Raw genomic sequence first — 25,481 nt, 5'->3', positions numbered from 1 at the left:
TACATGCATTTAATTTAGTGATGAAATATTGAATATAATATTGGCAGGAGAGCTCATTACTTGAAGACAGACAGTAAATTTTCTTCCAAATTTAAATCCTGTCAAAAGAAAGATTATGAACAGCTTAAGTGCATTATCAGTTTCACTGAAGCAGACTATGGCATGGAAGAATCTCCCAGAATTTAAGAGCAAAATTAGGCATTGCTTCTGCTGAGATTTGTACACAGGCAGTAGGAATGCAAGATGCTGAGATAAGTAAGTTACGGGGGTTACTTTGTGAGTGAAGGAGGAGGACTTGACTGATTTGAGAAACAAGAGAGAATAGCAAAATGAGTATGGCAGACCTATTACAGGAATTAGAAGTTAAAGGCCCCAGAATATGTGGCAGTTGTCTAAAAATTAATTAGATACGTGGCAGTTCCTACATGAAAAGTTCTATGAAAAGACAATTAAGAGGAAAGTTCTGTTCATTGTTATTTTAGGGAACAGAGGGATTGAGCAACAGCTGAGGAAAAAGTCAAATTCATGGAAAGAAGAAAGCATTAATAATTACGGAAATTAACATGTAAGTTAAATTCACAAGGAATGACTTCTGCTGATAAGAGTTTTCTTTTAAGAAAACATTACTCCAAACACTAATTTACAGTAACCAATATGTTAGTTGCCAGTCCAGGAGACTCCACTTCTACCTCTTGAGCAAAGTGAAAATACTAGTACAACCAGGTAACTTTTGACCCAATTTCTCCTTTAACACTACAAAGCACAAGTTAGTATATATTAGAAGAAAAAAAAAAAAGTGTAACTAAAACTCCAAAGACAATACTCTCACCACTTTTCCAAAATATCTTAAAACAACTGCTGAAAGGAGCAGAATGTATTAGAGGTGCCTATTAATATTTCAGAAGCATGCAAAAATCGAGCCTAACGTCTAGGAGTTACTGTGCAATATGACATACACAGACACAACCTTGAAGGGCAAGAAAAAGATAAGCAACATACAGAGTGAAGGAAAAAATAAATTTACTCTATTTTTATGGCTTCAGGTTATCATCATCATGATTAATATCTTCCCCAGTGTTAGGTCCTGTAAGACCAAATACATGAACAATAGGAAACTCAACACCTTAATTCAGGAATTTCTAGGAACACCAATGACCCAGATATCCTGCAGTCTTCCTCAAACTTACAGACACATTGAAAGCTTTGCAATAACAACTTGTGGCAGTTGCCATAAATATTCTCATTATGTCAAAAAGGCTATCAGAACGTCAAATCGATAAACTAGGCTTTATCTCACACTATGAAGGTCTAAAAGCACTACTGTAACAAAAGAAGTCTAAGTGTGGTCATTTCTCAAGGGCTTCTGATATGGGCATGCATAACCAGCTACAAGAAAAAAGGGAAAAGGACAAGTGAAAAGGTTGGGGTAGGGAGAGGGGGACGAATAAGGGGGTGCATGCGTAGCAGGACATGTGGAAAACCCCACAGACAACCAACCTCACTGATAAAGTTACATGACAAAATGGGACTTGGGCAGCTGACTCCAAACAGGCCTTGTATCACAATCTGGCAGAAATAAAATCAAGCACTCCTAATTTAAACAGAAAACGTCAGATGCCCACAGCTTGCGGCAAGAAAGAAGAACATCTTCCTAGTTAAAACTCAAGTGTCACTTACCTGTAAAACCATTTACTTTTATATAATTCCTTCATATACTGAAGAACTTACTTTATGATTAAAATATTTTCTTCAATGACTATAATATTTAAAAAATTCACTATATTTCCCTTTAAATATTTTTTTTAAAAAAACTATATTAGTGGCTTTTACTGCCAGAACTGTCAGGCATCATTGTTGTAATTACTCATTTATAGTAAGATTTTAATGCTTTAATCTTCTAAATTAATGTAAATCTCAACTGCACACCTGTGTTTGCATATTCTCTTTGATGGGCTCTGTCACCGTAAATGTCAGCATTTACTTCTTTTGAGTGCTGCTTAAGGATTTCCTGTGCTCCCTATGTGACTGACTTTGCACACAGACTATTTAATGTGCCTTGAAAGCTTAAAATTACATGCCATACATAAAAAGCTTCAGTATTTAGCTGGATGAAGACAGCACTGTCCCTTAAAAACCCTTCTTTTTTTTTTTAAGTACATAAAGTATAGAATAGTCTGAAAACATTCTGAAATACCTTCAGAACCATTCCATGATCTCCTGTTATTCTGACAGAAAACCATTCAACATATCAGGGGGAAATATTCTTGAAGAATAGACTAAAAATAAGCAAGCTCTAAAAACAGGGAACAGATTACTAAGTACTTCTTGTTCACTAGAGACAATTATACAGCAGAATCTTCTTCTCATATTGAATGCCCCATATTAAAGTGTCAATAAAGGCAATGTAGCACTCCTTTCAGGATGTGGTGGGTTGACCCTGGCTGGGGGCCAGGTGCCCACCAGAGCCGCTCTCTCACTCCCCTCATTCACCAAACAGGGGAGAAAAGCCATAACGAAACGCTTGTGGGTCGAGATAAGGACAGGGAGAGATCACTCACTAATTGTCGTCACGAGGAAAACAGACTAAACTTAGAGAGAAAATTCATCTAATTTATTAACAAGCAAAACAGAGTAGAGGAATGAGAAAATAAAACCAAATCTTGAAAAACCTCCCCCCACCCCTCCCATCTTCCCAGGCTCAACTTCATTCCTGGCTTCAACCTCCTCCCCCCCTCAGCGGCACAGGGGGACGGGGAATGGGGGTTACAGTCAGTTCATCACACGTTGTTTCTGCCGCTTCTTCATCCTCAGGGGGAGGACTCCTCTCATCGTTCCCCTGCTCCAGCATGGAGTCCCTCTCACGGGAGACACTCCTTCACGAACTTCTCCAATGTGAGTCTCTCCCACGGGAGACAGTCCTTCACGAACTGCTCCAGCGTGGCCTCTTCCATGGGGTGCAGACCTTCATGAGCAAACTGCCCACGGGGTCACAAGTCCTGCCAGCAAACCTGCCCTGGCATGGGCTCCTCTCTCCACGGGGTCACAAGACAGCCAGGAACGCGCTCCAGTGTGGGCTTCCCATGGGCCACAGCCTCCTTCAGGTGCCTCCACCTGCTCCGGCGTGGGGTCCTCCACAGGCTGCAGGTGGAATCGCTACACCCCTTCATCCTTCCTCCAGGGGCTGCAGGGGACAGCCTGCTTCACCATGGCCTTCTCCACGGGCTGCAGGGGCATCTCTGCTCTGGTGTCTGGAGCACCTCCTCCCCCTCCTTCTGCACTGACCTTGGTGTCTGCAGAGTTTCTTACATCTTCTCACTCCTCTCTCTCTGGCTGCAAAAGCTCTCTCTAACTGTTTTTTTTCCTTCTTAAATATGTTATCACAGAGGGGCTGATTGGCTTGGCCTTGGCCAGCGGCAGGTCCATCTTGGAGCCGGCTGGCATTGGCTCTGTCAGACACAGGGGCAGCTTCTAGCAGCTTCTCACAGAAGCCACCCCTGTAGCTCCCCGCCCCCGCTACCAAAACCTTGCCACGCAAACCCAACACACAGGACAAGGAAACATCAAAACCAAGGAAACTATCACATCTGAACATATGCAAAGGCTGACAAACCATGTAATGCTAAAATAAAATTAATTTAACGTGACCAGGTGAAAAAGGAGTGAGTCATGGATCCATGTGTGGTGGTTTTGTTTTTTTTTTTTTTAAAAAGTAAACTTAGTTTTGAGGCAAGAGTATTTCTGTCAAATAGTAAGACATGCATTAACTAGTCTGTTGCAGTCTCTCCTCCCTCAAAATTTGATGGACACTTGACAGCAAGCCATCTATGAAGCATTACATAAAAAGTCAGACAGATAAGATTACAGAATGAGATCCAGAAATTAAAGTGTCAAATAAGGATAAAAATAAGCTTTACTGAACAAGAGAACTGCTGGAATTACAGAATAGAAATGTTCAGCAAATGTTTCTTTAAGTCCAAGGCTCTAAACCGAACAACTCGATCCTTTTTGCAAGACAGCAGGATCCTAACATGAAGCAAATGCTATTCAAATTGCCATTTTCCCAGGGAACAGGTAACATCAAGAGAAACACCCCACAACTGGCTATCAATTAGATGACACTGCTCCAAGAAAACTACATTTTAAATGAGCTAGTAAATATTTCTAATAATACTTTGATAAAATACTATTTCCTAAAAGTTGTTATTGTAAAAGTGTCATGTAACAAATTCTGCTCCCAGGCCAAGCCTAATCACTCCCAAGTCAAGACTAACCCCTCTCAGGAAAACACATGGAAGGGACTTCTTCCAAGTAACGTATCAAATAATCTACCAAATAATGAGTGGGTGGGTGTGTGCAGAAAATAATTTCTGTTTGCCCCCAAAAGTTCTAACTACTGTCAAAAGTAAAGTTCAAAAGTTAAATTTCTTTAGTGTCCTTCCAATTAGTGGGAAGGAGGCTATACTGTAAACATCACTTTTGACACCATGGTTCAACTACAACTTATTTTCTGAGGAAACACAGGGTAAATCCTGAATTAAGTTCTCAATACAGTAATTTTGAGGTGGAAGCTATTCATGAAAGGTGCATAAATTATTTCGTTAAGATAGAAATCATCTTCAAAATTGAATGTTTTAATTTTTAAAAAGATACCAAAAAGAAGAGATACATCTGAAAAAGTTCAAAAGTGTCTGAAGAGCATTAATCTTAAATAATTTGTTTTCTAATGCAATACCAACAGCTTTAAAGCTATTTAGTTTAAAGCTGTTGGTATTACATTAGAAAACAAATGACTGCATTAGAAATTAAATAATGGAAATGAACTAATTAAGACAGCTACTCCCAGATACCACAAAGTACATTAGCCTGTATTATTTTTGTACTATTTGCAAGCAAAACAGCACTTCATTAAAACACTTTCTTCTGCCAAAAAAAGTTATGGTTTTGTATTCTGATTAAGAGCTGAACACTCATTACAGTACACAGAATGCTTTAACCAAAAGGAATAAATAAAATAGTTTCGCTCCTGACCCAAAGTGTAGCCAAAATCAAAAGCTGAAGCAAATTAATGTTGGAGATGTTGAATAATTCCTCTCAGAAGTTGAGGCCATTGAGTTTTTCAAACTGAGAGGAGTAAAATTCCTCATCAGTCTCTATTCTTGGGCACAACCCAAGTGAGTGACCTGACAACCTCTTCTTATCCAACCTAACATATCCATGCTTAAAAAAAAGGAAAACACCACTGCCATTTATGTAACTTTTTTAGCCTCTACCATTTACAAGTAACTAGAAGAACATCAGTTGTCAATGGCCCCAGTAGGATATCAATCTCAATAACAGTCAAACATCTACATTGGAGTAAAATAGAAGCGTAAATAAAGATGTACAGAAGTTGCAATAAAGGAACCAAATGCAGCTGTCATTTCATACTATGGTAGTTACGATTAACAGCTCACCACCAGCAAAAGAAAAGGGAAAAAAAAAAAGAGTGAGAATGAGGTTTATCATTCCTGTTTCCCCACTGTTATTCCTACTTGCCCTCTACCCTCCTTGACATTTTATTCAATACCCTATGCTCTACCTCTTGCCCATGTTGGCACAAATTGGTAGGATAATACAAACACTAATATTTCAGAGCAGTGTAAAATTTTGAGTACTGAATCAATGTTCCAGCACCAGTCCAGGCATCTTGCACACTTGCCAGAAAACAGATTGGCCAAAGCTATTTCGTACAAGTGATTAAAATGCAATCTACCTGTTAGTAGTTCAAAAAAATGTCTCAAATATAAACCCAAAGCAAACTTCCTTTTTTTTTTTTTGAGATAGCCCACGTTCCAGAGGCTTCTCACAGAAATATTAAAGGTGGACTAATTCAATGCAGTGACAGCTTTGTAAAAACATTTCAAGGAAGAACTTACCTAAGCTTCAATTTTCATAATTTATACTAAATATAGAGATGCTTATTTTCACAAACATTGTAAAAATGTTGTACAATCATAATCCTATGCATATACAAACACAAATTCATTATACTGAAGTCATCATCTTTGATCTGAATACTTTGAACAGTTTATAGTCTCCTTTTTACAAGTAAAGGGCATCTTTATAATCAGGTACAGCTCCCCAGAGCAAATATTTACTCATTTTACAAACCCCTTCCCATGTATTTTGCTCCATTAGCAATATAAATGTCAGCAACAGGACATAAGAAATCCTATTATAAAAGTGAAAACATTCATTTTCACTAAATTTCACTTCCATTTTTATTTTCAGAAAGTTCATGTTCTTTGATAAAAATTCTCTTTAATCATGAGATCAGAACTACTATCATTTCAAATTCTTTGCAGCTGACTATCATACAAAAAATTCAGTCTGATATTTTTTTCTTCTGGTTGTCAACAACTTCATTCTTTCCAAAGAGTTGCTAAATAAGATCTTTGGCACTACAGTCTTCAAAGAAGATCTTAACAGCTGCTTAAATATTATCCCTGAGTGGGTCTGAAGACTTCTTGACTCTATAAAGCAATAATTCTCAGTCCATAATTCACAAAAACCTCAGGAACTAGTCTGCAAAGCTCTGCAAAAAAATGTAAGAATACACATCTTGCTGTCCCATGCATGTAAGCAAACATGAAAAGGAGAGAAGCGACAGTTATTAAATTCTCAGTTTTTAGCTTCATTTTGTTGTTGCTGTAAATGAAGACACCTGTGACAAAACTGTACAAGACAATCCACTTATTCCACCTCTCCACAAAAAAAGTTGACCAGTTCTTAAGGACTGAGAATCACTTCTTACAGTGGTTCTTAGAACTGTTAACTGGAGACATAGCTAGGCCAGGCTACACCAAGGTCTGAACTTCAGCAGCTCTGACTTATCTCAGATTGCAATTCTCCAATGTAGAACCATAATCTAGGAAATGCAAGGCATCTGTCTTCTCTTTAAAGAAATTTCACTAACTTCCTTCAGATATCTTAAGCAATTAAAATCCAATAGGAGAATTCCTATCAGTTCAGCAATACAGAGGTTGCATTATAATATCAGAACTTATTTCCTTTTCCTGGAGATCATTGCCTTTTCTAACAGGTGGAACACAAAGTTTGTTTTCCATCATTTTATACACAGTAAGGCCTGAAAACATTGTAACTTCTAACAGAGAAGTATGGATAGCACAGTTCATCTTCATTTCCCCTTTAAAGCCTTTTACAAATACAACACTGAGAAAAAGAATATTGCTTTCACAATCTTATTTTTTAGTAGCCCCTGCATAGCACCATAGAGTTTAGACCTATTTCAGATACGTATGGAATTCCTTAGTAATATTCAAATACTTTATACATGAGAGTGTAAGGAGGGATCAGCTTTGCTCGAAATTCCCACCAGGATTGGAAGGGGGAAAAACAGTAGAAGCAGGGAAGTAGATTTTCAATTAAATGATGCTTTGTTGCCTTAATAGGTGTAAGAAAGTAATACCTTCTTAATCATCTTGACATATTGAAGGCACATTCAATAGCACAGAACCAAGCCATACTCCTAGCTATTTCCAGCAACCTGTAAACATTAATTTATTCTCACAAGCCTGAATGCTGAAACTGTGACAGGACAATCAGACTGGGGAATAAGCAGTGGAAATACAGCTCCACTAACACACCATTCCCTGAAAGGTCTGTTGAACCAAGGAATGGCATTTCTAACAGTGTCTCAAAGACCCAGGAAAGGCCACCAGTTACTGTTCAGCTAGACAATGTCATTCTCAACACTGCACAAGTCATCTTTCATCATCAACATGCAGTGCTGCCAGATCTTTCAATCCAGCAACACAAAAGCATCAGTCAGTCACATATTTTAGAATATTTAAGTTCTTCTAATTAAGCAGTATTTTAAGAGGTTTTTTTGTACATTAATTTAACTTTACTCTGAGAGCTACAGGCAAAGCTGGAGCTTTCTAACAGAATAGTGCATAGCTGCAACGCAAAATTTTACTGAAATCATTAATGCAGAAACTGCAATAGACATTTTAACTCAGACAAATGAAGCAGTATATAACAGCAACAACTCTTCTGTAATATCCCTAAAGCATCTCGAAAGCAACAGTTGTTTGTCTACACAGATTTGGTATTTTTAAGGTTTTTCAAAAGTTGGTAAAGAACTAGAATGACATTGTGTTTTAATCCGCTTTTGTAATTACATATTTTTCAGTTAGGTGTTGGTTGACTGAAGCAGACTGAACTTCTCTTGTTGCAGCACAAAATTACATCACTTACTCCTCATTTCTGTGGCATAACTATTCTCCAAGTTCAGAAGTTCTGTGTGGCTGTTTTTTAAAGCCACAAGTGCACTTTTTTTTTTTTTTAAACAGAAGTACTATAACTATTTTAATGTGAATTTTAAAAAAACATCGGGCACCATGCTATGTAACAGAAATCCAGAAAATAACATACTTACAGCTTCAAAAGATAGGTTAATATGTTCCAAGAATTTCTGCCTTAAAGCTTCAGTCAGTTCATGAAAGCGATACCGCAAGAGATCCATTTCTTGTTGAAGAAACCAACGCCTGAGGTCCTCACTGCAAAGAAATAGTAATTAAAAAAAATAATATTTTTTCTGATTACACATTATCTCTTTCTTTACAAACTAGATGTCAAACCTAGTTAACATAGCAGTAAATGTAGTGCTGACTTTGGCATGGGACCCACAAACTGAAAAGCTTGGAAGAGAAGGTAGGAAACCTTCAGGAAGGAGCACTCAATCAGTAAAGACTTTTGAAGAGAAAATACACAAACATGACTGCGGATGTTTTGGAAGAACAGAGGTAGTCCATCTCAACACTAAAAATTGCTCTGTAGGTATCAAAGTTGTTAGTCTCTTAAATGGTACTCAACATTTCTTACTTGTTTTAGATAAGAATAACCAACTGCAGATAACATTCTCCTTTGGTATTTATAGGACAGGGGTTTTTTTTCTTCAACATGGCACAATATTTCTTCATTGTACAATTAACATCATAGTTAATCTGATAAGGCAAATACATTATGAAGCCTACTTCTTTTAATTCTCATTTTTGGGGTATCCTCCAGCTGAAGGCACACACACATACCTCAGATACTGTAACAACAGTGCTCTATCCTAGGGAAAAATACCCTGGAAGCAGGCAACGACAATTAACTTGAGTGAGGAACACAAATAGAACATCTAACACTTGACAAAACAGCGAAAGGGGTTTAGCAACTGAACAAGTAGGAGAATGAGTAAGAACACAGGGACAGGAGTCAGTAGACAGCGTAAAAGAAAAATGGAGTTGTTTGTGTTTTTCTGGACAAAACCTCTGCTTGAAATACAGCTTTGAGAAAAGTAATTAGAATTCCAGATGGAAAGGCTCCATTAAGGTGCTTTGTAAAGTATAACCCTGGGTACAATTTCAGTGCTTGGGATGTATTAATAACCTATGCAACTTAAAGTGAAAGTTAATGCTTTTATGACTGATCTTCTGCAGTTCTTCTGTGTTCATCTTAGTAACAAAACCTTAGGATGTGGCAATTTTACTCTTTTCCTAATTCATCAGCTTTATACTGCATTTGTTTTCCTAAGCCAGAAAACAAAAAAAGCACAGAAGTATGTTTGAAAGTTCTCTGAATAGAAGAGAGAGTTTCACTGTCAGAGCAGAGGCAAGATTTACTTCTTCCATCTTAAGTAAGTAAAGTGAAGATTATGCTCCTGTGACTTTCAAGATTCCTCACAGCTGATCTGATAAAGTGGAGAAACATGCAACACACAGAAGCAGAAATGCATGGTCATGGCTGTGGTGGGTTGACCCTGGCTGGGGGCCAGGTGCCCACCAGAGCCGCTCTCTCACTGCCCTCATTCACTAGACAGGGGAGAAAAAGTACAAAACGCTTGTGGGTCGAGATAAGGACAGGGAGAGATCACTCACTAATTGTCGTCACGAGGAAAACAGACTGAACTTAGAGAGGAAATTCATCTAATTTATTAACAAGCGAAACAGAGTAGAGGAATGAGAAATAAAACCAAATCTTGAAAAACCTCCCCCCACCCCTCCCATCTTCCCAGGCTCAACTTCACTCCCGGCTTCAACCTCCACCCCCCACCCCCCCGAGCAGCACAGGGGGATGGGGAATAGGGTTACAGTCCGTTCATCACACGTTGTTTCTACCGCTTCTTTATCCTCAGGGGGAGGACTCCTCTCATCGTTCCCCTGCTCCAGCATGGAGTCCCTCTCACGGGAGACACTCCTTCACGAACTTCTCCAATGTGGGTCCCTCCCACGGGAGACAGTCCTTCACGAACTGCTCCAGCCTGGGTCTCTCCCATGGGCTACAGTCCTTCAGGAGCAGACTGCTCCAGCGTGGGGTCCCCCACGGGGTCACAAGCCCTGCCAGCAAACCTGCCCTGGCGTGGGCTCCCCTCTTCACGGGTCCACCGGTCCAGCCAGGAGCTTGCTCCAGCGTGGGCTTCCCATGGGCCACAGCCTCCTTCAGGTGCTTCCACCTGCTCCGGCGTGGGGTCCTCCACAGGCTGCAGGTGGAATCTCTACACCCCCTCATCCTTCCTCCAGGGGCTGCAGGGGGACAGCCTGCTTCACCATGGTCTTCACCACGGGCTGCAGGGGGATCTCTGCTCTGGCACCTGGAGCACCTCCTCCCCCTCCTTCTGCACTGACCTTGGTGTCTGCAGAGTTTCTTACATCTTCTCACTCCTCTCTCTCTGGCTGCAAAAGCTCCCTCTAACTTGTTTTTTTCCTTCTTAAATATGTTATCACAGAGGCGCTGATTGGTTTGGCCTTGGCCAGCGGCAGGCCCGTCTTGGAGCTGGCTGGCATTGGCTCTGTCAGACACAGGGGAAGCTTCTAGCAGCTTCTCACAGAAGCCACCCCTGTAGCTCCCCGCCCCCGCTATCAAAACCTTGCCATGCAAACCCAATACGATGGGCAACATGTAAATAAAATTCTCTTTAGCTGTGTTTACCATGAAAGTGAACAAATCAAGATTATTTTACATCCGGTCCTTACAGATATAGGTGATATTACAAGAGGTGTGAAAGAAGGGTATGGATGACACTGTTCACTCCAGACTGTGCATACCATATCTTAGCAACTTTATGTGGGAAAGAGCTTTAACATCTTGGATTTCAGAAGACAGAAAAAGGACAGTCAAGAGATGATGACTACATTACAAATTTAACTGACAAGAATGGTGGAGCTGGCCACTTCAGACCATGCAAAAAACAACCCAAAACCTATCCAATTTATAAGTGAGGACTGATGCAAACTAGAAAAAAAAAAAAACTGATGTAAACTTGTACCCCTGGGTGGCACTGTTGGCCAACTAGAAACTTAAAAAGACGGTGTCACAGGAAAACAAGCCTATAAACAACTGCCTGGCAGGCCACAGGGAACTGAATTCAAGCGAGTTTGCACTTATGTCTACTTAAGTATGCTTTTTCAAACACTCCTACCTTAATAGCTTCCATCAATTAAACTAATGATTTGTGCCAAGCTTATTTTTCTGACCTAGTACGATAAAAACTTAGAGAACGGTATTCTATTTGCCTCCCAATTTTATCTTTTGGGGAACGTGCCAGTTTTAGAGCATAAAAATATCTCATCCCTGAAATAGCTGCTTTATAAGAGAGGATGAAGAATGCTGCGTACAGGGTCACCTCACAGTGCTTAAGATGCTATTTTCCATTTTATAAGTAGTCCCTAAGTCCACTTCTGCAAAGAAAAAAACCCACCAAAGTACAAACTGACTATCAAGCTGCTTTATTGAAATAGTACATCAATATACCTGTATATAAACATGAACACAAAAATACATTTGCAAGTAGTTTAAAAAGAGTGCCCTGGAGCCACATCCGAGGCCCCTCCTCCCTAAGAAGGGCTCTTTCCCCCCGAGACTACAAAACCAGACTCTTTCCTCCTGATTCTGTGGCCCAAAATAGCTTGTATTCATTTCTGCATGGTGGTTCACCTTCAACAAGCTGTCCGCCTCTGCCCTGCCTATAGTCTAATTCTTAAGATACTTCCCTGAAACACAGGGTTGAAAACATGTCTCCCATTTATTTTGTGAGCAAGCACTGCAGTCAAATAAGCTCTCATACTAAAACCAAGGACCTTCTTTTAAAAAGATAGCTTGCACAGAAAAAGAAAGCAGTCCCATTACCTGCATCTATCATTATTTCCAGGAGATTCCAGAGCCATTACAGAGATGTTGGCAGGAGGGGAGAGATAGCACATCACTGACAAAGGCACATGTTTAGCCAAGTCCCTGCCTGGTTATTTCTGACTGAGGCAGCCTTTCACTCAGCATGCTGGCCACAGTGACGCACATATGCCTTCCTCCCTTCTCAGCACAGTGGACAAAGCTTAGTGAATTCCACTCCTGAACCAGATACCTAACCTTCAGGCTTTTGCTACGTGGCTTGTATTGCCTTCTGTGAATCTGGCTCAAACTCATTTTCCCTGAAGCCACCGGCCAACCAAAAAGAGACTCTTCTTGAAGTGCAGATCAGATTCTTGCCACCACACACTTCTACTTTCCAGAACAGCAGAACTTTCTTCAACTGTGTCTCTACCAACACCCTCAAGGTGTCTCATCACCCACAGAAAAGCAATGGTCCCACCTAAATAACTAAATGCTTAAAGTTTTACAAGAGAAGATAATGGAAACTAAACTGACTATTCAAAATGCCACAAGGTGCATAATAAGAAACATTAAGTTTTCAGGGGCTTTTTAGTCCCAGGCTACTTAAGGATACAATACAGATAAAGCAAGACATTTTCTTGTAAAAATCAGTAGGACCAGTATGACTAAGGAAATTCATAAAAATACATATAGCAAACATAAGCACTAGAAAGAAATCAGTCTTGTATTTCTTATTCATAATCACAAATAATGCATATAGAATAGAGAAGGGTAGTAGGAACTTCAGTTGTAATTCTGTTATTCAGCAAGCTCCCTTCTTTCAGGATTTTAAACGACACTATCAGAGTCACTGCAGCGAAGGCTGCTGTTGACTTTCACATCCACAACCTGTTCCTCACTGTACACACATCACAGATCTAGCTGGCTCATTCATCACATACATCAACAGACTGTCTTCAGCACAGCCCAGCTGTCTTTTGAAAGGGCAACATAGTGGGATGTGAATAATCCAGAAGATTTCAGGGTGGTTAAAGTCACCCAGGGCCTGTCGTGGTGAGGTTTCCTCCATCTGGAGGCTTTTGAGGCCTCTGCCACTTCCTGTTCTGATCAGATGGTCTGCAGCAGGCACCTACCATGTTGTTCGCTATCTTGATCTGTTCTCCAACACTTGTCCCAAAACTCTCAACTTTCTCATCACCCATTCCAAAGCAAAGCCCCCATCCATTTCAGCACCAAATCCTAGCCTAGAACACAATCCCTCCTACTCACCTTCCCAGTCTATTTTTGTTTATGAATCTGTATCTATCCACAGCAGCACTTCAGTCATGTCAGCTATCACAGTATCACAATATGTATACTATCACACTCATCTAATTTAAACAAGCTATATCACAACTTACAGTGCAACTGAATCAACAATTCAAAACAGTACACACTTCATATTTGCTACTTTTAATCCTAAAAAAGGACTGCAATGGCAAGGAGTCAGCAGTTCACACTGACGCATAACAAAGCTGCTAACAGACATAGAGTGCTCTATAATTTTATCCAATAACTACAGCTGAAACAAAAGGAATGCACTTGATGAGACCAACTTTGTGCCTGAGATTTCATGTGGCAAAAAAAGTGCAGTGCAACCATCCATGGCAACGAATTTGGAAGAAAAGCAGAGTCAGTAGAGGAAACCTCAAACTCAGATGGTATTTTTAGTATGCCAGAAACAAGGCTCTCTCTTTAGACAATAATATAAAGCTTATTTACATCGTCAGGTCTTTGGGCAGTAATCAACAGCTTAAGCATATGCAACAGTTATCAATCACTGAGAATGCCTGACAAACACTTAATATTGGTGTTCTTTAATCTTAAAAAAGATGTCAAAACGAAGAGACTCAAATCAATGTTCTGTGCATAAAACCCAAAAGTTTATCTTTTTTTTAACAATTACAAAATCTAGATATTAATTTTGATCCCAAATGTCCCTTTTCATCACAGTTGAAATCAGGTTCCTACAAAAAAAAAAAAACCTCTGTTTGACACCCTGTCTATTTAGTAGCCACACAACTCTAAAATATCTGTAATATCTATAAAAAAGCAATGTAGTATCTGTGTACATTTAAAATTAATAATATGACTACAGCATAATCAAAAAAGTACTTACGACTGACAGTAAGCGAGGCGTAGTATGAAATGAGAGATATGGTCTTTTCTTCTTGCCTCATAGTCATCCTCAGCCAGAGCCTACAGAACACATTATTTATTATTTCAGAGAAATAATCTGTCCCAGATTAAAAATCCACAATTAATTTATCATTGCTGTTCAACAGTGTATTAATACTCATCTTTAAGACAATAAATGCAAGACTATTAAAGAAGCAGGTTGTCCTAAAGAAAGAAACCTATACTCTCAAAGCAAAACTACATCTCTGACAAAATGACAGGATTTAAGTTTTAGGAATAGTATTTCATCACCTGTACATTTTTTTCCAAGTTCTTGAATGGTGTAAAGAAAATAAAGTGCAAGAGAGTTTCCTTTTTTATTTTTACTTACTTTGTAGGGAAACTTAAGTCTCCGGAGCTCAGCCCCCAGCTTAGTTTTGTACGATTCACTACCTCTCGTATAGCTCACACCAAGGTTTTCAACTACTTTGAGCACTGTGGGGGAAAAACAAAACAAAAAACAAACAAACACAAAAATACCACAAAGTCCATGTTAGATTTCTTTTCAGTATGTTGTCCCTGTGTCATATCTTGGGAAATGCACAAATTGGAGTAAGGCCACAAGAATTGCTTTTAGTGGTATGGAGAAGAAAGGGGTAAGAATGGTGGAGGATGTGGTCCACCTTACCCTGTAGCCCACAAGTCCTAAAGAGCTCACCCAGCTCTGAGATCCACACAGTCAGCATGGAAAAGGAGAAATGGATCGGTCCCTAAGCACTGCAGTGATGGAAACCTTGGATTCACTGGTTTTCAGGAGTTCAGGGGAAGCTGTGCTCCCAGCCTCAACGATCTGAGTCACTGTCCTGACAGACATCAGGTAGGTCACACCACCAAGTGAAACATGCTCATAAAAAACACCCGTGTAAACCAAAACTATAGAGTCCTGACTGCTATCCACCAAATACTCGTTGTGAAATCAGTCACAGCTCTCCGAAATACCTAAAGCAACACGTTTTCCTTTAAAGGGGGCTCATTTCAGCATAAGCAGGCAGCCAGTTCACATTAATAAGAGGCAGAGAGCATCTAAGCCCGCCAAAAACACATACAGCCATGACAGGAAGAATCAAAAGCTTCCAGGGGCGGGACGGCCGGGGACGCTACTCACGCTTCAGGCGGTCGACGGCAAAGCTCTCAAACTCCACCAGCGAGATATTTTCCGTCGGGGGCTCCAGGTAGAACTGCAGGCTGTGAGGGTACAGATCCCGCCGGTCCCCAGCCAGGTGCCCGTGCTTCAGCCTCCCTCGGCCGCTGAACTGCATCTTCCCCGCCGGCGGGCCTGGGGGCGACGTGGGCGCTCAACCCCGAGGGAGGCAGTACCGGGGGGAACGGGGGGGAGGAGGGGGGGTGGGAGCAGGAGGGAGAGGAAAGGGGGGAAAGTTGGGGAAGGAGAGGGAAGGCCGCCGCCGGCCCTCGGAGCGGACAGGGCCCGCCCGCCACCGAGCCGCCCTGGGGCTGCCTCCGGCCCCCTCCCGGAGAGCCCAACCCCTGGCTCCCATGGCAACCACCCCCGCCCACCGCGAAAACGCAGAAGCCCCCCAACCTGCTACTGCGCCCCGGCCAAGCGCCTCAGCTTCCCGCGCACAGCGAACCCCACCCACTTCCGCCTCGCCTCTCCACTGCGTCTCACGCTCAGCCCCGCCTACCCGGGCCACGCCTTCTGCGCAGCAATTGGCTGGCGACAGCGAAGCGTGCAGAATCCCAGTGAAAGGTGCCCGCAGCCAACATGGCGGCTCCGGCTACCTGCGGGCAGGTTGCAGCGGCCTCTCTAGCCCCAGCGGGAGCTCTATGGTGCCTGACCCATTGTACCCCGATACCTAAACTGATGAAATGGGTCATTTTGTCTGGTTTTTGTGACAGCGTGTGATAACGCTGTAACTAACTTTATGTCAGTTCATCATTTTCATGACTGCAGATGTTTAAAAATACTTGCCACTGAATGAAACAAATACTCTTCCTTTTTTTCCCCCCTTTTGGTAGGGTAGCAGGATAACAAAGCATTAGAGACAATTGGGAAATTGTATATTCTGGAGAAATTACATTAAGTTGTAAACTTGGCAAAGACAACAGTTGTGCTTCACGAATCAGTAAAAAAATTGACTGTATCAAGTCCCACGTTGTGGTAAAACAGGCAGAGAACTGCTGTTCCATTTTGTGTCCCTGCCTCAAAATGCCACTTACTTGCTAATTTTCCCCAACCAGAGAAGTTGGTTGATGTTCTTGCAACAAATTCAGAGTGTAAAGGGATGGAAAAACAAAATTGACGTATAGTTTATACCCACAAAGTGAGGAAAATCAGTAGCTTAGGCTGGCAAGTCGTTCTTAAGAACAGCAAAGCAATCATGGACCAGGACACATACCAGTCGCGTGTTCACCTAAAACATTGCCGAGTCATCAGACTGCAGCTTTAGCAAATGCTGCCACTGGAAGCTGGCCTAAAACCACAGCTTACCTCTGTACCAGCAGGTTAAATATGGTGCTGAGCTCAACTGAGGTAGGATAACCCACTCCAGTTACCTTTCGAAACAAGGTGGCCACATCCAAATTGCCTATGGAGAATAGTCCTATGTCCATACTAATTCTCAAACCATGAGGTGTGCTCTTTGGTGTGGGACAAACCTCTGTCAAGGGACCATTTGTACAGTTTAACAGGATAGAAAATCAAGTTTCAATCTCCAGGGCTGCTCTGCAGATTTCCAGGATAAAAACATTCATAGAATCATAGAGTCATAGAATGGTTTGGGTTGGAAGGGACCTCAAAGATTATCTAGTTCCAACCTCCCTGCCATGGGCAAGGACACCTTCCAATAGACCAGCTCGGCTTCTCCGGGCATCCTGTTCCAGTGCCTCACCACCCTCACAGTAAAGAATTTCTTCCGAATATCTAATCTGAATCTACCCTCTTTCAGCTTAAGGCCACTACCCCTCGTCCTATGACTACATGCCCTTGTAAACAGTCCCTCTCCAGATTTCTTGTAGGCCCCCTTCAGGTAATGGAAGGTCTCCCCGGAGCCTTCTCTTCTCCAGGCTGAACAAGCCCAACTCTTTCAATCTGTCCTCATAGGAGAGGTGCTCCAGCCCTCTGATCAGCTTCGTGGCCCTCTTCTGGACTCTCTCCAACAGCTCCATGTCTTTCCTGTACTGAGGCCCCCAGAGCTGGACGCAGTACTCCAGGTGGGATCTCACAAGAGCAGAGTAGAGGGGTATAGAATCACCTCCTTTGACCTGCTGGTCACGCTGCTTTTGATGCGGCCCAGAACACGGTTGGCTTTCTGGGCTGCAAGTGCGCATTGCCGGCTCACGTTGAGCTTCTCATCAACCAACACCCCCAAGTCCTTCTCCTCAGGGCTGTTCTCAATCCATGCTCTGCCCAGCCTGTAGTTGTGCTTGGGATTGTATCGCTATATATTTGTATTTTTAAAAATATATTTAACCCAAAGCACCTTTATATCTTTATATACATACAAAGCAACTTTAATCCAAAGCAACTTTTTTTTTTTTTTTTTTTTTTGCATAGCAGGTGCTCATCCCTGCAGTTTCTTCCCTTCTCCACCTAGCTGCTACACAAGTTGCTCAGGAGTAGGAGTGAATCTGCCAAAATCCACCTAGTAGCTACAAGAAGGCAGAGTTTTTGCCTTTGGCTGACCAGCATGTTAATATCCAAGAAATCTTCCTGAGGCTGGCAGTGCACCATCCAGGGCAGGTCAAGGAGTAAGGTAACAGTTCACACACTCGCTTTGCGTGCTGCACCCGGCCTGGACCGGAGCAGGAGAAGTGTGACAATGCTGCAGAGCACTCTGCAGAAACCAGGAATGCTTTTCATTTTCATCTCATTTCAATTAATGTTTAGGGTTTGGCACATAAGCGGTACCACGCTTTTAGAAACCAGAGTATGCAGTTTGCTGTCCATCGCCATTTCTCCTATAGAACTGTGTCCTGCTAATTTTTTACAGGTCAGCAATTATGTCTACGTTTGCCTTTTTTTTTTTTTGTTTCACTACTAGTTTCTGTTCCTTTAATGCTGAGTAATGATCCCTGAATTGTCTGAAATATTATGTCAAGACCTAACCTCTTTCTTTTTTTTATTTCAATTAACCATTACCACTAACATTTTTGCAAAAAGTCCTATGATTACTTCAGCAGATTTTAAGAAGCAAAATTTAACATCTATATTACTAGACCTAAATAAATCTTACGATGCAAAACCTTACAAGGGGTTTGTCAGCCCTTTCACACAAAAATCCTTTTCTTGGGAAAAGAAAACAGACAAAGAAGTGACAAGATATCATCTTACTGAAAAACTCCAAAACCACAATTCAAACAATCTCATAACCCAAACTTTCTTACTGATGTATTTATTGAAACCTACAGACAGTTTCAATAGTATTTTGGTTATTTTTTTAATGTACATTTTCAACAATTCCACAGTAACATTACCAACAGGGACTGATTTTTTAGGTATTTTAACACAATCATTGATGTTGCAACAGCCCACCTCACAAATGTTTTACAACAACATCCATATGGTCAGCTGTCAAACTGTCCCCATCATCCCATCCAAACACAGTCCATTCCATCATACTCCAACCTGTTCTGCCACCTAATTAACAAAAAACAATTCCTTATTTGCATTAAATATATATCATCGCACAGTTTCTACTCCCACTTTTGTTACACTAACTAGCAGAGTGCCCCATGCTAATCTGTCAGAGCCCATTTCTTCTCTACTTGCATGATTACCACTGCTAATAGGAGGGTAGACATGGTGATGCCAATATCTAGTCTGTCTTTTAAGCTGTCCATTCATCCATCATGTCTGGGCTGTTTGGATCTCTATGGATGGCAGGGATTAGCGCAAAATGTCCCTTCTCTGCTTCCAGCTCCCTTTCAGCTCTTATTGTTAATTTACTTACAATCTCATTTACTGCATGTATCATCAGCCTGATTGAATTCCCATGTAACTCAGTCTTTATATCTATTGCCTTCATAACTTGCTTTCTTGATGTTTTCACCTCTTAAAATATTATTCTTGGTTTTATTTTTTAACTTTTGTTTATTCGAAATATTTATTTATAGATTTTTCCATCATTTAACTGAGTTCCTTTACTGATCTGGCTTCTTTGGATGTCTTGACAAGTTTGCACTTTTCTTGTAATGTATTTGTGTCATTGCTAGCCCAACTTATCTTTTCATGTCTGTTTCGCAGTTCTCTGCTCCATGCTTTTTATTATTTCTTTAAATATTTGCCATCCAGGTTACACCAAGACTTTTTTTCTGACCATGATGCACAGATACCTCTGTACTTACTATAAATAGCAGGGTAAATGTTCTCAGCTAGCCTTTAAATTCCTGCAGGCTCCAAAGTGAGTAAAGCGTGAATCATGCAGTGAAGAGAGGTTCAGGGGGCTATTTTAGTCAGAACACACTCTTGGTCTCTCAGTGTTAATTTGTTTAAGTGGGGAGTGACATTCTTTCTGGCACCACTCGTCCAGGGCTTTTGGATCCTGGATTTATTCCGCAAGTCCCCTGTCGAAGACTGTAGTATACATTTGGAGGAAATCTGGATACATCTTCACAATCTTCTTGAATTTATCCTGACAGGTAGGTCTATCATCCACCTCTGCCTCTCACTACATGCATCTTCTTCAGTATGTTCATGCTGCTGTAGCAAATATGCTCACTGGATCCTTGTTCTGTTATGTATCATATTTTCAATCCCTTAGCATCATTTTTCAGGTTATGTACCAAGGAAGAATCTGCCCTGTCCCTGTGCTAGGCTTCTCCAAAAGGATGCCACTCTTGTACTCCATTATAAGATGTTCCATGTGCTTTAAATAATTTTGCCTGCCATGCTGGGGCTTGGGGAGTTTTTTGACCTGTTTCTTTTTTTCTCTTGTTAATGTTTCGCTGATAACTTTTGAGCATTCGATCAATGTTAGAGAGACGGGTTGAAGCATCAAAGATAAGAAGTACTTGCAAATTTGAAAAATTAGAGCCTGGGTAAAGGAAAGAGAGAGAGATTCAAATTTCTACGAGGAGAAAGAAAAGCAGAACTCAGCCTCTTCTGTGCAGGGAGCAGCAGCAACCACCCAGTTAACACAAACATCCTGGATGAGCAGCGCAAATACAGCTTGAGCTCAGCCACTGCTCCAAACAGACAGACGGGGAAGGTTCGAACTATCGAGCATCAGGACTAAGAAAGTAGAATTAATTTGTAGACTTAATGTATTCTGCTGCACAAGGATCTCCTTCTTTTTCCTAGTCTAATGTCTATCTTTACCATATTTAAATTGTGAGCTTCTGAAACACACAGTTTTTCAGTCTATCTGTATCGATACTGACGTTTTCTTTTCTCAGAAATGATTACCACTAAACTACTTTACAAGAAAAAAAATGCATTTGTTACATATAACATTTAAAATTTGCTGCATTTCTAATACTCTCTTGTGATTAATCAACTTTCTACCTGTATAGCAGGTAAAGAATAGGATCTTTTCTTATCAAATAATCTGTAGGTAACTGAAAAATTTCTTTAACCTCAAAAGTATTGCTATCCAACATAAAAACTAGACAGAGCTATGTATCTAGGACTTTTTTTCTTTTAATCATATAAAAAAAATAATTGTCAGGATTCAGAATAATGCAAAGAAGGCTTAAAATATTTTTACAAGCAGAATCTCTTACTGTCTGAAAATTCCAAAATATTATTCCACCTCTATTAAAAGATACCTACTGCAGTTTAAGGATTTTCTTCAGCCTTTTTGGTGTTTATTTAGGGCTATTGAATAATACAGACTTGGCCAAGCAGATTTCCCGTATTAAGCCCATGACTTGATCATGAAAAAATGTCCTGCTCAGTACTGACACACACTGAGTTTTCAAATACCCAGTCGCTGTGTAAAACAGTCTGCAAAATTCCAACGTAAACGTAAGTGGCCAGCTGCCTTCCCATTGCTCATAAATCTGTGTTAGACTTACCCAGAGCACTTTCACCATTACAAGTGAAAACCCCCAAAATGAACACCAGGGTGGGATGTGGTCTGCCTAATCTAGCCACTGAACCTGCACCTACCTTTTAAGCTCTTCTTTTAAAAGGAATAGTTTCCCATGGAATACTTGGAAAGAGGTAGGTATCCGCGTGGCCTCCAAAAGAACATCCAGCCTGCCTAAATTTAGGTGCCTGGGTAGCTGATTTATTTTCCATTTGTTTACCTCAAGTTTGTTTTGGGGATTTTTTTATTTTGTTTTCTGGCTTTGGGTTTTGTGGTCTTTTTCAAATGTAAGTGATGCACAGGACTGGAAACTTAAGCATTTTTGCAAGTTTGGGGAAAAGAGTCTCCCTGGTACATAATACTAGGTCCTGTTCCCCATTATGAATTTATACCAGCATAAGGAGTTAGACATAACTCCTACATTCCTTATGCAAGCAAAATTCCAAATTAATTAGAAGTTGCCTGAGCAAGACATATGAGATCAAGATTATTAACATACTAGCCAATTGTTGAGCTACCTTCCTACTGGAAAATAAATACAATACTTTGTCTTAGTTCTTAGTATTTTGTCTTTATGTTACTTTTGTCTTGTTCTAGCATTTTCTTTGGCTGAGACTTTGTGGACGTTGAGCTAAAGAAGGAATACCGACTAGTTTATTAAAAAGTATCGGTGAAAAGTTCAAATAAAGGCTCCTCCCCCCATTAAGTCTTATCTAAAACTGCATTGGTTTCACTGGAAGCAGAATGTAGCTGCAGAATGTAAAACCCCATCCTCCAGCAGAGTGGCCATCAGTTCCTACTGTAGCGCTCCTTAAAATTCAGGGCTTGCTGATAAAACTGTTGATTTATTTTCAGACCTCAGAGCTAGAACAACTATTGGCACCACTATCTTGGCAATCTTTCTTCAGATCACTTATGTGAATATGTAGATATCTGGTACACACATTATTGTTTTGAAAACTACGTGGTACCTTTGCATAACAAATTTCAGAAGCTGAGATTCATCCTAATAACTTTTAAATCACTGTTAAAATTGCCTATAATATAGCCACACTAATTAGAAGAGGTTACTATGTTTATACTTGGTTAGGAAACCAAGTTTATCAGTTGCGCAGCTATTAACAACATATAGTTTTCAAAAAACACAAGGTTATTAGATATATTGAAGACTTAACATTTTTATAACAAATCTGGTAACAGTTAAGTGGCAAGGGTGGATCACAATGAATCTAAATGAATCCAGCTGGTATACCTTACTGTCATATTTTAGGTAGCATTGATGCTTTGCAAAAAAAAAAGCAGCAGCATTTTTCTTCCTAGCATATAGTGTCCCAAATGCTTTCAAAAGGGACTGTGTTCTCTTTGTATATATTTAGCTTTTACGGACCCATTACTTCCATGGCTATCTGCATGGTACTGCACGCCTCAGTGCCTGCAGTTTTGCCTTCTCAATTAACTGTGTACAGTTAAATATGGGTACAAATGATGGCAGATATGTAACTATATACTGAGTGTTGAGTACACGTGCAGGTGTTGAGTGCCTTGCCAATTTATGATTAATGTGATGATATCTGCAATAACTTGATATTCCATGCTAGTGGGAGAAAGTTCTTCCAAGGTCTTCTAGACCAGACTTTAGGCAAAGTAGACTTTGAAAGTAGAATAAAGCAAATATCAGTCAGGCAGGGACAACAGTTACAGTGGCAGTCATTGTGGGTAAAAATCAGCATTTCTCTTTGCTCTTTGTTCTTGCTGTTCTCTGGCAGCCTGAATACTCTCTCAATTCCTTCCTCTCTTGACTGCATAGTACAGCATGGCACACTTGTCCACCTTCACCTTGCGAGGAAAGCTACCAATAAATGGGCACCTATAGGCAGATTCTAGAGGTCAGGGAAATAAACAAAAATAAGCACAGTCTAGCTGCAGCGAGATGGTCAGTTGTGCATCAAAAATACTGAATTCTCCATTTCAGAGTGCCAGCCAAGTTTTGGTTTAGAATAACAGAAAATTTCCATGTGATAGAGCTGCTGTAGTTTACAATCACCTACTATTTCAGAGATTTTTTCAACAATTCTGAAGACTGGAAGTCTCAAGGCAACACAGCACTTTTTCTTTTCCTACAAAGTCCACAGCTGAGGGGTCACATAGCAAAAAGAGCTCACAGGGTGGTTCAGCGTGTGCTTCAGTTTGAACTGTTTGTTGTATTCCAACAAATTTGTTTGATATTTCCTAGAATCATAGAATTGTTTAGGTTGGAAAAGACCTTTAAGATCTTCAAGCCCAACGGTTAACCTAACACTGCCAAGTCCACCACTAAACCATGTCCCTAAGCACCACATCTACATGTCTTTTAAATCCCTCCAGGGATGGTGATTCAACCACTTCCCTGGGCAGCCTGTTCCAATGACTGACAACCCTTTTGGTGAAGATATTTTTCCTAATATCCAATCTAAACCTGCCCTGGCACAACTTGAGGCCATTTCCTCTTGTCCTATCACTTGTTACTTGTGGGAGAAGAGGCCAACACCCACCTGGCTACAACCTCCTTTCAGGTAGTTGTAGATAGTGATAAGGTCTCCCCTCAGCCTCCTTTTCTCCAGGCTAAACAACCCCAGTTCCCTCAGCTGCTCCTCATAAGACTTGTGCTCCAGACCCTTCACCAGCTTCATTGCTCTTCTTTGGACACACTCCAGCACCTCAATGTCCTTCTTGTACTGAGGGGCCCAAAACTGAACACAGTACTCAAGGTGTGGACTCACCGGTGCTGAGTACAGGGGGACGATCACTTCCCTAGTCCTGCTGGCCACACTATTCCTGATACAAGCCAGGATGCTGTTGGCCTTCTTGGCCACCTGGGCACACAGCTGGTTCATATTCAGCCAGCTGTCGACCAACACCCCCAGGTCCTTTTCCACCAGGCAGCTTTCCAGCCGCTCTTCCCCAAGCCTGTAGCATTGCATGGGGTTGTTGTGATGCAAGTGCAGGACCTGGCACTGAACCTCGTTGAACCTCATACAATTGGCCTCAGCTTATCGATCCAGCCTGTCCAGATCCCTCTGTAGAGCCTTCCAACCCTGAAGCAGATCAACACTCCCGCCCAACTTGGTGTTGGCTGCAAACTTACTGAGGGCTCACTCGATCCCCTCATCCAGATCATTGTAAAGACATTAAACAGAACTGGCCTGGGGAACACCACTTGTGACTGGCCACCAACTGGATTTAACTCCATTCACCACAACTCTTTGGGCCTGGCCGTCCTGCCAGTTTTTTACCCAGTGAAGCATATGCCCATTGTTAATTAAAAAAAAAAAAAAGGTTCTGTCTTTTCTTTTTTCCCTGTTCTGGCTCTCTATTGAATGCAAAGTCTTTCTCTTAATCTTGAGGACAAACAATTCCATGGCCAAAGGACTACCTAAGATTAAGGTTAATAACTCTGTTCCTTGGGAATAAAGCATCTTTCTAACAAGGTAAAAGATGACAGAGGCTTGAGGAGGCAGTTTTCCATGCTTTCACTTCAAGTACAAGCATTTCTTTGCCTTCCTGTCATAAATTTTTAAATAAATATAAATGCTTTTAAAATAAAACAATAGCATGCAGCAACAAAGCACTAAACTTCACACACAATTCTCCCTCCTCTAAGGTTAAGAGAGAAAGAACCAACCATGTGTACATGTACATTATACATGATACATGCATAATATTGCATGTATCCCTAGAAGCTGTTCACACAGTAGAGAGATGAGGCTAGTACAAGAAACTACACAGAACAAAACCCTGTACGGTGTACAAATAGCTACTACATAACAATAATATATTTGTTAGTAGAAAAAGCTAAGTATACCAGAAGAGTAATAAAAGAAAATAAAACAGTAATAAAAGAGTAATAAAAGAAAAACTGTATTTGGCTTTGATTAGAAAGTCCAACTAGTTGAAGATTTAATGGAATGAGAAGGACAATGAGAAAATCAGAAAATTAGAAATACGCTCTTCTGTGACAGTAACTGAGGCTTAGTGTTTAAAAGCCCACGGTATCATCTGTCAGGGACCTCTTGCACAGAGGTGAACAGAGAATTTTCTACACCAAAATGCAGTTTTATGGCAGTGACAGAGCTGCCAGTA

General features: G+C 40.8%; 2 protein-coding genes across 2 annotated transcripts in view; one reads left to right on the top strand and one right to left on the bottom strand.

Annotated features, from left to right (window-relative positions):
- Positions 1-15,976, bottom strand: part of PRIM2 (DNA primase subunit 2) — a 121,135-nt gene extending 105,159 nt beyond the window's left edge. Inside the window, exons 1-5 of the mRNA XM_054822955.1 lie at positions 15,914-15,976; positions 15,479-15,649; positions 14,705-14,808; positions 14,315-14,394; positions 8,441-8,561 (exon numbers count right to left, since the gene is read on the bottom strand). Coding sequence (XP_054678930.1) covers positions 8,441-8,561; positions 14,315-14,394; positions 14,705-14,808; positions 15,479-15,632 — 459 coding nt within the window. The 5' untranslated portion in view covers positions 15,633-15,649; positions 15,914-15,976. The remainder of the gene's footprint in view (positions 1-8,440; positions 8,562-14,314; positions 14,395-14,704; positions 14,809-15,478; positions 15,650-15,913) is intronic.
- Positions 15,977-19,574: 3,598 nt separating this feature from the next.
- RAB23 (RAB23, member RAS oncogene family) overlaps positions 19,575-25,481 on the top strand; it is a 46,325-nt gene continuing 40,418 nt past the window's right edge. The window contains exon 1 of the mRNA XM_054822962.1: positions 19,575-19,971. The gene's annotated coding sequence lies outside the window, so the exon portion shown is untranslated. The remainder of the gene's footprint in view (positions 19,972-25,481) is intronic.

This window comes from Grus americana, chromosome 3 (genome assembly GCF_028858705.1).
Source record: "Grus americana isolate bGruAme1 chromosome 3, bGruAme1.mat, whole genome shotgun sequence".
NCBI lineage: Eukaryota > Metazoa > Chordata > Aves > Gruiformes > Gruidae > Grus > Grus americana.
Note: the sequence above shows the minus strand (reverse complement) of the source record. Positions and strands in the feature narration are given on the sequence as shown.